This window comes from Manis javanica, chromosome 12, assembly GCF_040802235.1.
Source record: "Manis javanica isolate MJ-LG chromosome 12, MJ_LKY, whole genome shotgun sequence".
Lineage (NCBI taxonomy): Eukaryota > Metazoa > Chordata > Mammalia > Pholidota > Manidae > Manis > Manis javanica.
In genome coordinates this window covers 69044895-69057975 of record NC_133167.1, presented here as the reverse complement: position 1 = coordinate 69057975, position 13081 = coordinate 69044895, and the positions used below count along the sequence as shown (strand labels likewise).

The 13081-nt window shown below is 45.6% G+C and overlaps 1 protein-coding gene across 1 annotated transcript in view; it reads left to right on the top strand.

Moving 5' to 3' along the window:
* Positions 1-13081, top strand: part of HGSNAT (heparan-alpha-glucosaminide N-acetyltransferase) — a 53797-nt gene extending 40716 nt beyond the window's left edge. Inside the window, 5 exon segments of the mRNA XM_073218807.1 lie at positions 840-926; positions 2575-2652; positions 3273-3343; positions 3452-3564; positions 10486-13081. Coding sequence (XP_073074908.1) covers positions 840-926; positions 2575-2652; positions 3273-3343; positions 3452-3564; positions 10486-10667 — 531 coding nt within the window. The 3' untranslated portion in view covers positions 10668-13081.

Here is a 13081-nt window from a genome sequence, read left to right as displayed (position 1 = left end):
GCTGCTATGGATTTTAAAGCAAACGTGCACTGGATCGCATGTGTAGCACCGTGCTTTCCCGGCATCCGAGCTGGACTTGCTCACAGCAGAAGAGGTTCATGTGCAGGCAGGTCATCATGCATCCTTTTGGGATCAGCAGCTGCTGGGGCATGAAGGAGGCGGGCTGGGGCAGGGGGCAGTTGAACTTCACTGTAGGCACACAGAGACCTTGCTAAGGTCCTGGGGCCTGGATGGCCCTTGTGGGCCGCTCTGAGTCCTGGCAGAATGTGGCTGCCCCCAGTGAGGGAGTGTGACTCCTGGAGGGGCAGCTCTCTCTGCCTGTGGACGAGTCCAGAAGATGGGCTCGGCTGAAAGCTGTGGCTGTTTGTACTTCTGGCAGCTGGGGAATGAACACTTCCATGGGGGTGGGGGGTGAGTGGGCAGCGTTCCCACCTTCCTACAGTTTCTATGATAACGTTTATTTTATAATGAAACAGACATTTAAAAATGCTATCTGCTGCTAAAGAAGGTAGGAACTGTTGATATTACAAGAGTGAACCAAAGACAATGAACCTGAACACGGAGAAGGCCCATGCCTGGAGTTTGGAACTGGTCAGGGAGGCTCAGCCAGTGGGCACGGGGCCCAGACCCTCCCGAGCCGCCTGAGTGGTAGTGGCTGTGCTGGACCCTGGCTCCCTTCAGTGGTGTCCATGCTGCACACCTCCTTGGCCAGAAGTATTTGCCCGCAGTCCCCACAAGTTGGCACAAGCAAAACCCTTGACTGTCAGGGCTTCCCGTTTGCATTTAGCCTGTGACTCCTCGTGGTCACTCAGTGGCTCTGCCTTCCTGTCCCGCTGCAGGTGCTTTATCACACTGAGGTGGCCTACGACCCTGAAGGGATCCTGGGGACCATCAACTCCATTGTGGTGGCGTTTTTAGGATGTCAGGTATTTGTTCATTTCCTTTGGGTATATTTTCCTGTCTATGATTATTGCTTCTTCCCTAATTCAAGAACAATTCCATTCAAATAAGTGCTTGGAAGCATACCTTCCATGTATTACAGGCCTGATGAATTCTGTCAGTACCTGACAGATTATCAAAACTAGAATGTGCTAAAATTCAGCACATTTAAATAATTCAGTATGATTTCTGTATTCTCAAAAAAGCTGGTCTCCGCCGTGGCTGCCGGGAAGTTTCTGGCAGATGATGTCCTTGCTGAGGGGCGGGGTTGGTGCTGGTGACGCTGGGAGGTGCCCTGCCATCTGTCACCTTTTTGTGTACAACTCACATGGTTTCAGGTCATGCATATTTTACGCCAAAGTCAATACCGGTTATTATTGGTTCATCTCACATGCAGTTTTGTTAAAATTCTGAGCAGCCTAGATTTTCCTCCCAAAGGTCCTCTCATTGGTGTTTGGTGACTGGCGCTAATGGAGGGGACGGAGGGGTTAAGAGCAGTAATGGAGCTCAGTGACAATGACCTGCTGTCTCCATCTGTGCTGCCCGCAGGGCTGTGCACGATAAGGGGCTCGCCTATGCATTTATTTCTGCTTAATTCATTTTGGTCACCCTCAAGTAGCTGCCTTTTGGCTAGTGGCTCCCATACTGGGTCGTGCAGGCCCACAGTGCACAGTGTGGTGAGGGAGTGATTTTCCTGTCTGGAAGCGTTCCTGTCTCTACAGCTCACCCTGGGTGTCCTTCCATATGCTCCCTGGCCCCTGCCTATCTGTGCCCAGCTGCTCGCAGTGCAGGCCTGGGCCACACCACCCAGGTTTGGGCCCAGTGCCCCCGCTTCCCAGCAGGGCGGCCCAGGCCTCTTCTCATCGCTCTGTGCTTCAGTGGCACCAGCTTCATAAAGGTGCTGAGAGGCATAAATAAGTTAATCATAAAGGGTTCTGAGCCCTGGAACATAGAAAACATTCATAAATTTTAGCTGTTATTACCAATGAGCATGAACACTTTTTTTACCCTTTGGTGTTTTCAGAAATTAATTCCTAATTTTGGAGGATTTCTTGGCAAAGTCCCAACTTTACTGTTTTAGAAATGTTTCTCTGCCTCTGAGTTCGCCCTGTCTCTGTCCCTCCCTGCTTCAGAATGGGCCATGCCATGGGCTGTGGGAACTGGTCCCTGTTCCTTTTCTGGGGGTGGGGAGTGAGTAACTCTCCTTGGCTTCCTATCACCCGTGGGAGAAAGCCTGTGCCTCGCAGGGAGACCTCCAGGCGCCCCTGCCTCCCACTCTTTGCTCTTGCCAACCTGCCGGCCTCGCTGGATTTCCCGCACCGCGTTCAGACTGCTGCGCTCCTTCCTAGCAGAGGTGCTTCTGAGCATGCTGTTCCATGTGGCTTGAATGCTGTTTCTGCTTTGCACTCCTCCCTCGCCTTGACACGTGTCCTCTCTTGCGTCTGCCCACCACCAGTGTGCCCATGTGCCCTGGTCTCTGCCAGCCAGCGGCAGGGGAAGTTTCTGTGCCTCTCTGTGATCCTGGTATCTGCAGCATAGCTGGCAGAGGAATCCACTGAGCGATTAGGACAATGGATGAATATGAAACAATGTAACTTAGGTGATTCTCCTGATCATACTGTGTTTTCTTCTCAGGCTGGAAAAATACTCTTGTATTACAAGGATCAGACCACAGCCATTCTGATCAGATTCAGTGCCTGGTGTTGTCTTCTGGTAAGTAAGCAACATTCCTCACTAAAATCCTTTTTCTTCACTCACACATATTTAAAAGAAGTAAATACTTAGCAGCACTGCTTTGGTGGTGGTTAGCATAACACAACAGGTGACATTCTTCACCTGAGTGACAGATACGAATGAATCTCTGCACCAACATTCTCAGGTTTATTTCCTTCAGAAAGCGTCTTCATAAATAAAACAGGGTTGCGGTCGAGCAGGCAGCAGGAGTGCAGGGAGAACAAGAACTGGGGAGTGAGTTCTGGTGGGGAGCCCTTCCAGAGAGACCAGGCAGATAATAACAGGTTCCCAGACATCAGGCTCAGGTTCGTGCGGGACAGAAGAGTTGTAAGGCTGACCGTTCATTTTACGGGTCCTGTTTCCCCCGGAATTCCCTCTAGTTTATCAGTTAGTTCACTGTCAACTCAAGAAGGCTTCAGAGAATTTTTTTGGAGAGTGGTTTTAGTTATGCATCTTAAAAATATTTTCCCACTTAAAAGAATAAAAAACAAGGCATGATTTTCAGCTCTGCCTAAGCAATTGGGTAATGTTTTTCAGCCTTGAAAACAATTGTTTTCTGAGATAATAAAAAACTTAAACATCCTTCTCTCCCATTATAGGGGCTTATTTCTGTTGCTTTGACGAACATTTCTGAAAATGAAGGTTTTATTCCAGTAAATAAAAATCTCTGGTGGGTACAGAAACAGTGTCATTGTACTGCCGACAATCGGTCATGTTAACATCAGGTGCATGGGGCAACCAGGGGCCCTGAAACACCTCATTCAACCCCCCTCCCCAGGTCCCTCTCCTATGTCACCACGCTGAGCTCCTTTGCCTTCTTCCTCCTGCTCATCCTGTACCCTGTTGTGGACGTGAAGGGGCTGTGGTCAGGAACCCCGTTCTTTTACCCAGGTGAGTCACCTCACACCCCTAGGAGTCCAACAGTGACCAGGTAGACCGGCCCAGAGACCAGACGAGCATGCCCCATGCTGGGGCCTGTGCTACAACCCTGGTGGCATGTTCCCAGGATGCAGGCCATGGAGGAAGCAGTACAGGCCATGCTGTCCTGCGTCGGATGCCACCGGCATCTTCTGAAGCAGCCCACCCCATTTCACCATCTAGATTTCTTCAGGCAGTACCAAGTGGTAGAGCATCAGAAACGACCCAGTGCCTATCATCCCATTTCTAACGCTTCAGCAATGGGGCCTTACTGTCTTTCTTAATGGGCATGTCCTAGTCCTAGTTACAGGTCATGCAGTAGAAATATCAAGAGATGCTGTCAAGAGGTAAATGGAATGGTGTAGATACAGCTCTGCCTGAGGCCCGAGGTACACCAGGTCATGCCAATGACTTGTGCCAGGCTTCTTTTTCTAGAACTAGTTATGTTCTTTGTACCTGAAGTTTATTATTTTTTTAATTTTGTTATCGTTAAACTACAATTACATGAAGAATATTAGGTTTAATAGGCACCCCACTTCACCAAGTCCCCCCCCACACCCCACTACAGTCACTGTCCATCAGCATAGTAAAATTCTATAGAATCACTACTGCTCTTCTCTGTGTTGCACAGCTCTCCCCGTGCCCCACCGGCCCCGCAACATTATACATGCTGATCGTAATGCCCCCTTTCTTTTTCCTCCTTATCCCTCCCTTCCCACCCATCCTGCCTAGTCCCTCTCCCTTTGGTAACTGTTAGTCCTTTCTTCGGTTCTGTGATTCTGCTGCTGTTTTATTCCTTCAGTTTTTCTTTGTTCTTATACTCCACGTATGAGTGAAATCATTTGATACTTGTCTTTCTCCGCCTGGCTTATTTCACTGAGCATAAACCCTCTAGCTTCATCCATGTTGTTGCAAATGGTAGGATTTGTTTCTTCTTATGGCTGAATAATATTCCATTGTGTATATGTACCACATCTTCTTTATCCATTCATCTACTGATGGACATTTAGGTAGCTTCCAAATCTTGGCTATTATAAATAGTGCAGCGATAAACATAGGGGTGCATCTGTCTTTTTCAAACCGAAGTGCTGCATTCTTAGGGTAAATTCCTAGAAGTGGAATTCCTGGGTCAAATGGTATTTCTATTTTGAGCATTCTGAGGAACCTCCATACTGCTTTCCAAAACAGTTGAGCTAATTTACATTCCCACCAGCAGTGTAGGAGGGTGCCCCTTTCTCCACAACCTCGCCAACATTTGTTGTTGTTTGTCTTTTCAATAATGGTGATCCTTACTGGTGTGAGGTGATATCTCATTGTGGTTTTAATTTGCATTTCTCTGATGATTAGCAATGTGGAGCATCTTTTCATGTGCCTGCTGGCCATCTGGATTTCTTCTTTGGAGAACTGTCTATTCAGCTCCTCTGCCCATTTTTTAATTGGATTATTTGCTTTTGTTTGTTCAGGTGCATGAACTCTTTATATATTTTGGATGTCAACCGTTTATTGGATCTGTCATTTATGAATATATTCTCCCATACTGTAGGGTACCTTTTTGTTCTCTTGATGGTGTCCTTTGCTGTACAGAAGCTTTTCAGCTTGATATAGTGCCACTTGTTCATTTTGGCTTTTGTTTCCCTTGCCCAGAGAGATACATTCATGAAGAAGTCGCTCGTGTTTATGTCCAAGAGATTTTTGCCTATGTTTTTCTCTAGGAGTTTTATGGTTTCATGACATACAGTCAGATATTTCATCCATTTCGAATTTACTTTTGTGTATGGGGTTAGACAGTGATCCAGTTTTCATTCTCTTACATGTAACTGTCCAGTTTTACCAGCACCATTTGTTGAAGAGACTGTCATTTCCCCAATTATATGTCCATGGCTCCTTTATCATATATAAATTGATCATATATGTTTGGGGTAATGTCTGGAGTCTCTATTCTATTCCACTGGTCTGTGGCTCTGTTCTTGTGCCAGTGCCAAATTGTCTTGATTACTGTGGCTTTGTAGTAGAGCTTGAAGTTGGGGAGCGAGATCCCCCCCTCACTTTATTCTTCTTCTGAGGATTGCTTTGGCTATTCTGGGTCTTTGGTGTTTGCATATGAATTTTTGAACTATTTGTTCCAGTTCATTGAAGAATGTTGTTGGTAACTTTATAGGTATTGCATCAAATCTGTATATTGGTTTGGGCAGGATGGCCATTTTGACAATATTAATTCTTCCTAGCCAGGAGCATGGGATGAGTTTCCATTTGCTAGTGAACTCTTTAATTTCTCTTAAGAGTGCCTTATAGTTTTCAGAGTATAAGTCTTTCACTTCCTTGGTTAGGTTTATTCCTAGGTACTTTATTCTTTTTGATGCAATGGTGAATGGAATTGTTTTCCTGATTTCTCTTTCTATTTGTTCATTGTTAGTATATAGGAAAGCCACAGATTTCTGTGTGTTAATTTTGTATCCTGCAACTTTGCTGTATTCCCATATCAGTTCTAGTACTTTTGGAATGGAGTCTTTAGAGTTTTTTATGTACAATATCATGTTATCTGCAAATAGTGACAATTTAACTTCTTTGCCAATTTGGATTGGTTGTATTTCTTTTGTTTTGTCTAATTGCCATGGCTAGGACCTCCAGTGATATGTTGAATAACAGTGGGGAGAATGGGCATCCCTGTCTTGTTCCCAATATCTTGGGAAAAGCTTTCAGCTTCTCGCTGTTCACTGTGATGTTGCCTGTGGGCTTGTCATATATGGCCTTTATTATGTTGAGGTACTTGCCCTGTAAACCCATTTTGCTGAAAGTTTTTATCATGAATGCATGTTGAATTTTGTTGAAAGCTTTTTCAGAATCTATTTAGATGATCATGTGGTTTTTGTTCTTCTTTTTGTTTCTGTGGTAGATGATGTTGATGGATTTTCAAATGTTGTACCATCCTTGCATCTCTAGGATGAATGCGACTTCGTTATGGTGTATGATCCTTTTGATGTATTTTTGAATTCGGTTTGCTAATATTTTGTTAAGTAATTTGCATCTATGTTCATGAGGGATATTGGTCTGTAATTTTCTTTTTGTGCGGTCTTTGCCTGGTTTTGGTATTAGGGTAATGTTGGCTTCATAGAATGAGTTTGGGAATATTCCCTCCTCTTCTATTTTTTGCAAAATATTAAGGAAAATGGGTATTATGTCTTCTCTGTATGTCTGATAAAATTCTGAGGTAAATCCATCTGGCTCAGGGATTTTGTTCCTGGGTAGTTTTTTTGATTACCACTTCAATTTCTTTGCTGGTAATTGGTTTGTTTAGATTTTTTGTTTCTTCCTTGGTCAGTCTTGGAGGGTTGTATTTTTCTAAGAGGTTGTCTATTTCTTCTAGGTTTTCCAGCTTGTTAGCATATAGGATTTCATAGTATTCTCTAATAATTCTTTGTATTTCTGTGGGGTCCGTTGTGATTTTTCCTTTCTCATTTCTGATTCTGTTGATTTGTGTTGATTCTCTTTTTCTCGTAATAAGTCTGGCTAAAGGCTTATCTATTTTGTTTATTTTCTCAAAGAACCAGCTCTTGATTTCATTGATTTTTTTCTATTGTTTTATTCTTCTCAATTTTATTTATTTTTGCTCTGATCTTTTATTATGTCCCTCCCTCTGCTGACCTTAGGCCTCATTTGTTCTTTTTCCAATTTCGATAATTGTGACATTGGACTATTCATTTGGGATTGTTCTTCCTTCTTTAAATATGCCTGCATTGCTATATACTTTACTCTTAAGACTGCTTTCACTGTGTCCCACAGAAGTTGGGGCTTTGTGTTATTGTTGTCATTTGTTTCCATATATTGCTTGATCTCTATTTTAATTTGGTCATTGAACCATTGATTATTTAGGAGCATGTTGTTAAGCCTCCATGTGTTTGTGGGCCTTTTTGCTTTCTTTTAGTTCTAGTTTTATACCTTTGTGGTCTGTGTAGTTGGTTGGTAGAATTTCAATCTTTCTGAATTTACTGAGGCTCTTTTTGTGGCCTAGTATGTGGTTTATTCTGGAGAATGTTCCATGTGCACTTGAGAAGAATGTGTATCCTGTTGCTTTTGGATGTAGAGTTCTGTAGATGTCTATTAGGTCCATCCGTTCTAGTGTGTTGTTCAGTGCCTCTGTGTCCTTACTTATTTTCTGTCTGGTGGATCTGTCCTTTGGAGTGAGTGGTGTGTTAAAGTCTCCCATAATGAATGCATTGTATTCTATTTCCTCCTTTAGTTCTGTTAGTATTTGTTTCACATATGCTGGTGCTACTGTATTGGGTACATATATATTTATAATGGTTATATCCTCTTGTTGGACTAAGCCCTTTATCATTATATAATGTCCTACTTTATCTCTTGTTACTTTCTTTGTTTTGAAGTCTATTTTGTCTGATTCTAGTAGTGCAACACTTGCTTTTTTCTCTGTTGTTTGCATGGAATATCTTTTTCCATCCCTTGACTTTTAGTCTGCATGTCTTTGGGTTTGAGGTGGGTCTCTTGTAAGCAGCATATAGATGGGTCTTGCTTTTTTATCCATTCTATTACTCTGTGTCTTTTGATTGGTGCTTTCAGTCCATTCACATTTAGGGTGATCATTGAAAGATATGTATTTATTGCCATTGCAGGCTTTAGATTCGTGGTTACCAAAGGTTCAAGGTTAGCTACTTTAGTATCTTACTGCCTAACTTAACTCGCTTATTGAGCTGTTATAAACACTGTCTGGTGATTCTTGATTTCTCTCCCTTCTTATTCCTCCTTCTCCATTCTTTATATGTTGGGTGTTTTATTCTGTACCCTTTTGTGTTTCCTTTAACTGCTTTTGTGGGTAGTTGATTTTATTTTTTGCCTTTAGTTAGTATTTGGTTGGTCTGCTTTCCTTGCTGTGATTTTATTATCTCTGGTGACATCTGTTTAGCCTTAGGAGAGCTTCCATCTAGAGCAGTCCCTCTAAAATACCCTGTAGAGGTGGTTTGTGGGAAGCAAATTCCCAAAACTTTTGCTTGTCTGGCAATTGTTTAATCCCTCCTTCATCTTTAAATGATAAACGTGCTGGATACAGTATCCTTGGTTCAAGGCCCTTCTGTTTCATTGTATTAAATATATCATGCTATTCTCTTCTGGCCTGTAAGGTTTCTGTTGAGAAGTCTGATGATAGCCTGATGGGTTTTCCTTTGTAGGTGACCTTTTTCCTCTCTCTGGCTGCCTTTAAAACTCTGTCCTTGTCTTTGATCTTTGACATTTTAATTATTAGGTCTTGGTGTTGTCCTCCTTGGGTTTCTTCTGTTGGACTTCTGTGTACTTCCGTGGTCTGAACGATGATTTCCTCCCCCAGTTTGGGGAAGTTTTCAGCACTTATTTCTTCAAATACACTTTCTACCTGTTTTTCTCTCCCTCTTCTTCTTCTGGTACCTCTATAAGGTGGATATTGTTCCTTTTTGATTGGTCACACAGTTCTCTTAATATTGTTTCATTCCTGGAGATCCTTTTATCTCTCTCTGCATCAGCTTCTATGCGTTCCTGTTCTCTAGTTTCTATTCCATCAATGGCCTCTTGCATCTTATGTATTCTGGTTAACAATTCTTCCAGAGATTTTTTAATTTCTGTAATCTCCCTCCGGACGTCATCTGTTAGCTGTTGCATATTTCTCTGCAGCTCCATCAGCATGGTTATGACCTTTGTTTTGAATTCTTTTTCAGAGAGATTGGTTAGGTATATCTCCCCAGATTCCTTCTCAGGGGAGGATGTCTGGGTTAGTCTGGTCTGTATCAAATTCTTCTGCCTTTTCATGGTGATAGAGGTAGTTGTGGGGAGCTGGTGTGTGTGTCAGCTGGGAGAACGTCCCTTCTTGCTGGTTTCTGGACTTCTTCTCCTGGGAGAATGGCGACCCCTAATGGCTTTTGCTGGGCAGCTGTGCACAGACAGGATTTCTAATTCTTGCTTGGTCACTGTGGAAGAAGTTCTGCCCTGCTGCCATGCGCGTGGCCAGCCTCAGGCTGCTGCTCCACTATGGCAGAGCACGGTTGGAGGGGAAACCGGTGGGAGGCTGTTTATCTCCATGAGGGGCCTCCGAGCTGTGCTGCCACCCAGGGGGTTAGGGCACCTGGAGTTCCCTGGGATTCCCAGCTGCTGAGCTAAGTGTCCCGGGACCTTTTCGTCCAGCTGTGGAGTCACTGTCCCTTTAAGTCTTTCAAAAAGCCCTTGCTTTTCTTTGTCCCAGGGGCGCTGGCTGTGGGGACCCACTCGCAGGTTTTACTGTCCCATTTCCCTAGTATCCAGCAGCCCATGCGCTGTGTGTCTGCGCTCGCAGTACGGATGGCTAGGCCTGGGTGTTTAGCAGTCCTGGGCTCCCTCTCCCTCCCCGCTCCGACTCCTCTCCTACCGCTGGGAGATGGGGTGAGGGGCACTCGGGTCCCACCGGGCCATGACTTGTATCTTACTCCCTTCGAGAGGCACTGGGTTCTCGCAGGTGTAGATGTGGCCTGGCTGTTGTCCTGTATCTTCTGGTCTCTCTTTTAGGGATAGTTGTATTTGTTGTATTTTAAAAAATATATATGGTTTTAGGAGGAGATTTCTGCTGCTCTACTCACATCACCATCTTGACTCTGCCCTGTACCTTAAGTTTATTATCTAGAAAATAGAATTTCTTAATTTTGGCTTTTGTTTTAGATTTAGTATTGAAGAACTGCACTGTTATAAAATGAGTATTTTCTAATAATTTCCTGATAGAGTTGACACTTAAGTGTCTAAGACGTGTCCCTTACTATTGGGGGCAGCCAGTGATGGGAGGGTGTGCTTTTTGCTTTTTCACTGAACTCAAGTCAGATTTCCAGGACTACCTGGATGATCAGGTGTGACTGCAGGAAAGCATCACCTTCTGCATCTCTCCCTCAGGAATGAATTCTATTCTGGTGTACGTTGGCCACGAAGTGTTTGAGAGCTACTTCCCCTTCCAGTGGAAGCTGGGGGACAGCCAGTCACACAAAGAGCACCTCACGCAGAACATCATCGCCACAGCTCTCTGGGTGCTCATCGCCTACATTCTCTACAGAAAGAAGGTGTTCTGGAAGGTCTGACGTGACTGCTGAAATTTGCTACCAACAGAGTCTTGTGAGCCTTGTGGTAGAGGTGGCACAGACCCACAAAGGGAGGCCCTAGTCCCGCAGGGATTGCACACACTCCGGGTTCCCGGGGAGAGTGCCGTGGTGGGCGGGACAGCCTGCCTGGGCTCTGCTGGGGTCTGGGCCCTGCTTGCTGGGAATCACCTTTTTCCTCACTCTTTGTAAATGTGGACAGATGTGGAATGTTATTCTGAGGATTTCTCATTTAACTTTTCAAAAGGCGACCACCGTGGTCGTTTTGGTTCTGTGATAGTGGAAACAGTCTCAGGTCTGGTTCTTACTGATCTGGTTTTCCTGCACATCACTTTCCCATGTGCACACCTGCCAGCCAGGGATACATCATTCCTGCTGTGCCTGACTGTGACACTCATTGAACGTTGTGTGAAGTAATACAGTCTCACAGTTTTTGGCTAAGGGCAGTTTAATGAGGAAAGTAAGTGTAGTTTTCTCTTCAGCTGCAAGGCATTGGGGGATCCAAAAATACTTTTCTATCAGCAGCCATTTTCTCCTTTTCTCCACTTGGAAAAAAAAAGTACATATAGATGTGTTATTACCAGCCACTCTTGCTTATAGTTATCTGCTTACATACCTGTCCATCAGTCACCTGTCGTCTGCCTGTCTGTGTATGTAGGTGGGGGCTGGTGCCGAGGGACAGGGCCACAGAGGGGTGGGGCGCACGGTCTTGCTTGTGGCTCGGTGTTGCCATCCTTGAGTGTGAGGCGCTGGCAAGTCTGGTGGCGGGTCTGGGCCTCAGTTTCCTCACCAGTGAATGAGGGCACCACTGTGGACCTTTAGTCTTAGATTCAGGTGGGATCCATCAGTAGCATTTTGGAAATCCTTAGAAAAATGATATTATTATAGAAACTCCGTAAAATCAATGATGAAAAGTTTAAAAAGCTCACTACAGGCGATCTGCTCCACCGTGGAGGTAGCTCCCTGCTTGGAGTCACACAACTGAAGACAGAGTTTCTCAGGTGAAGCGAGGAGTGCAGAGACCCTTCCTGTGCAACACACAGTCACGCCGGCAGGTTTTCCATGAGAGGCCTGCTGCACAGGGACCGTGGGGGTGGCCGCCACTAGCCCCTTCACAGCTGCCTCCCTGGCCTTCCCTGCCCTCCCCCTCCCTCCTCTCCCCTGTGTGGGTGACCCGTCCCTTTAAACCTGCCTCTCAGGCACCTTCTCTCTCAGTGCCCGCCAGAAGTAGTGTTTTCCTCTGGAATCTCCTGGTCTCTCGGGGCCACTCGGGGTCAGTGTCCTAGCGTCTGCAGCTCTCCGCCCCTTGTGACGCTGACCTGGGCACACGTCCAGTTTCCCACACTCGGCTGTGAGCTTGTTAAGGGCAAGACTTAGGCCTTGTTCGTGTGCACAGCAGGCACTAAGTAAACATGGAAGCGGGCAGTGGTGGTTGCTTTTTAATAATTAAGTGCTGATGAAACGTGTGTGGCCTGCCCTGTGAAATGCCCTGCAGCTGTGCACGGGCACCTCCGAGGAGCCTGTCGCCTCCCTTCCAGTACTGAGCTGTGTAGACGGTCAGCCGCGCTGTTCCAAACCCTGCTGCCCAGGGCCTCCCCAGACGAATCGTCCAGAACCATATCTCAAACTGGGGAGCAAGCAAGTTGGGATGCCCTGACCCATGAGGAACTTCACCTTCCCGCAGCTGGGTCATCAGGAAAACCTCACGTGACAAGGCCTGAGGTAGTGTTTGCACCTGAGCATACACCGCACTCAGCCAGGCCCGGTGGGGGGGTGGGGGGTTGACAGTCACGCGCTCAGCAAACGCACACCCACAGGCGGGCAAGGGCGTCCCTCTGCGTCCCACGATCCCATCCGCTGGAGATCCCACATGCCCCCAGCAGCCATCCCTTGTCACACTGGCTGCAAGCGCCTCACCTGACATGTGAAACTGGTAGTGACAAGGGAACTGGGATTGACCAGACACGGGCCACTGGGAAGCGGCCTCCTGCACCCAGCAGTCAGGAGGCAGTGGGGAGGATAACCAACAATGGATGCAGCTGACGATCTGGTAATGCACGGGTCAGGGCACTGACCCCATGCAGTCAAAAATCGAGGTAACTTCTGATCCCCCAAGAACTGAACTGCCTGCTGACTGGAAGCCTTACCGAGAATGTGCAGTCAGTGTGTGCACAGATTATGTATCATATGCTGTATTCTTACAATGAAGTGCACTAGAAAAAAGACGTTTTTTCAGATTGTCACAAATATCCGAAAGATATTCCAAAATATTGAAATAAATCCACATATAAGTGGACACATGTAGTTCAAACCCAGGTTCAAGGGGCAGCTGTACATGGCACACTGCATCTTATAGGGAAATCAGGAGTTCTTAAGAATAAAGCAAAAAACCAGTA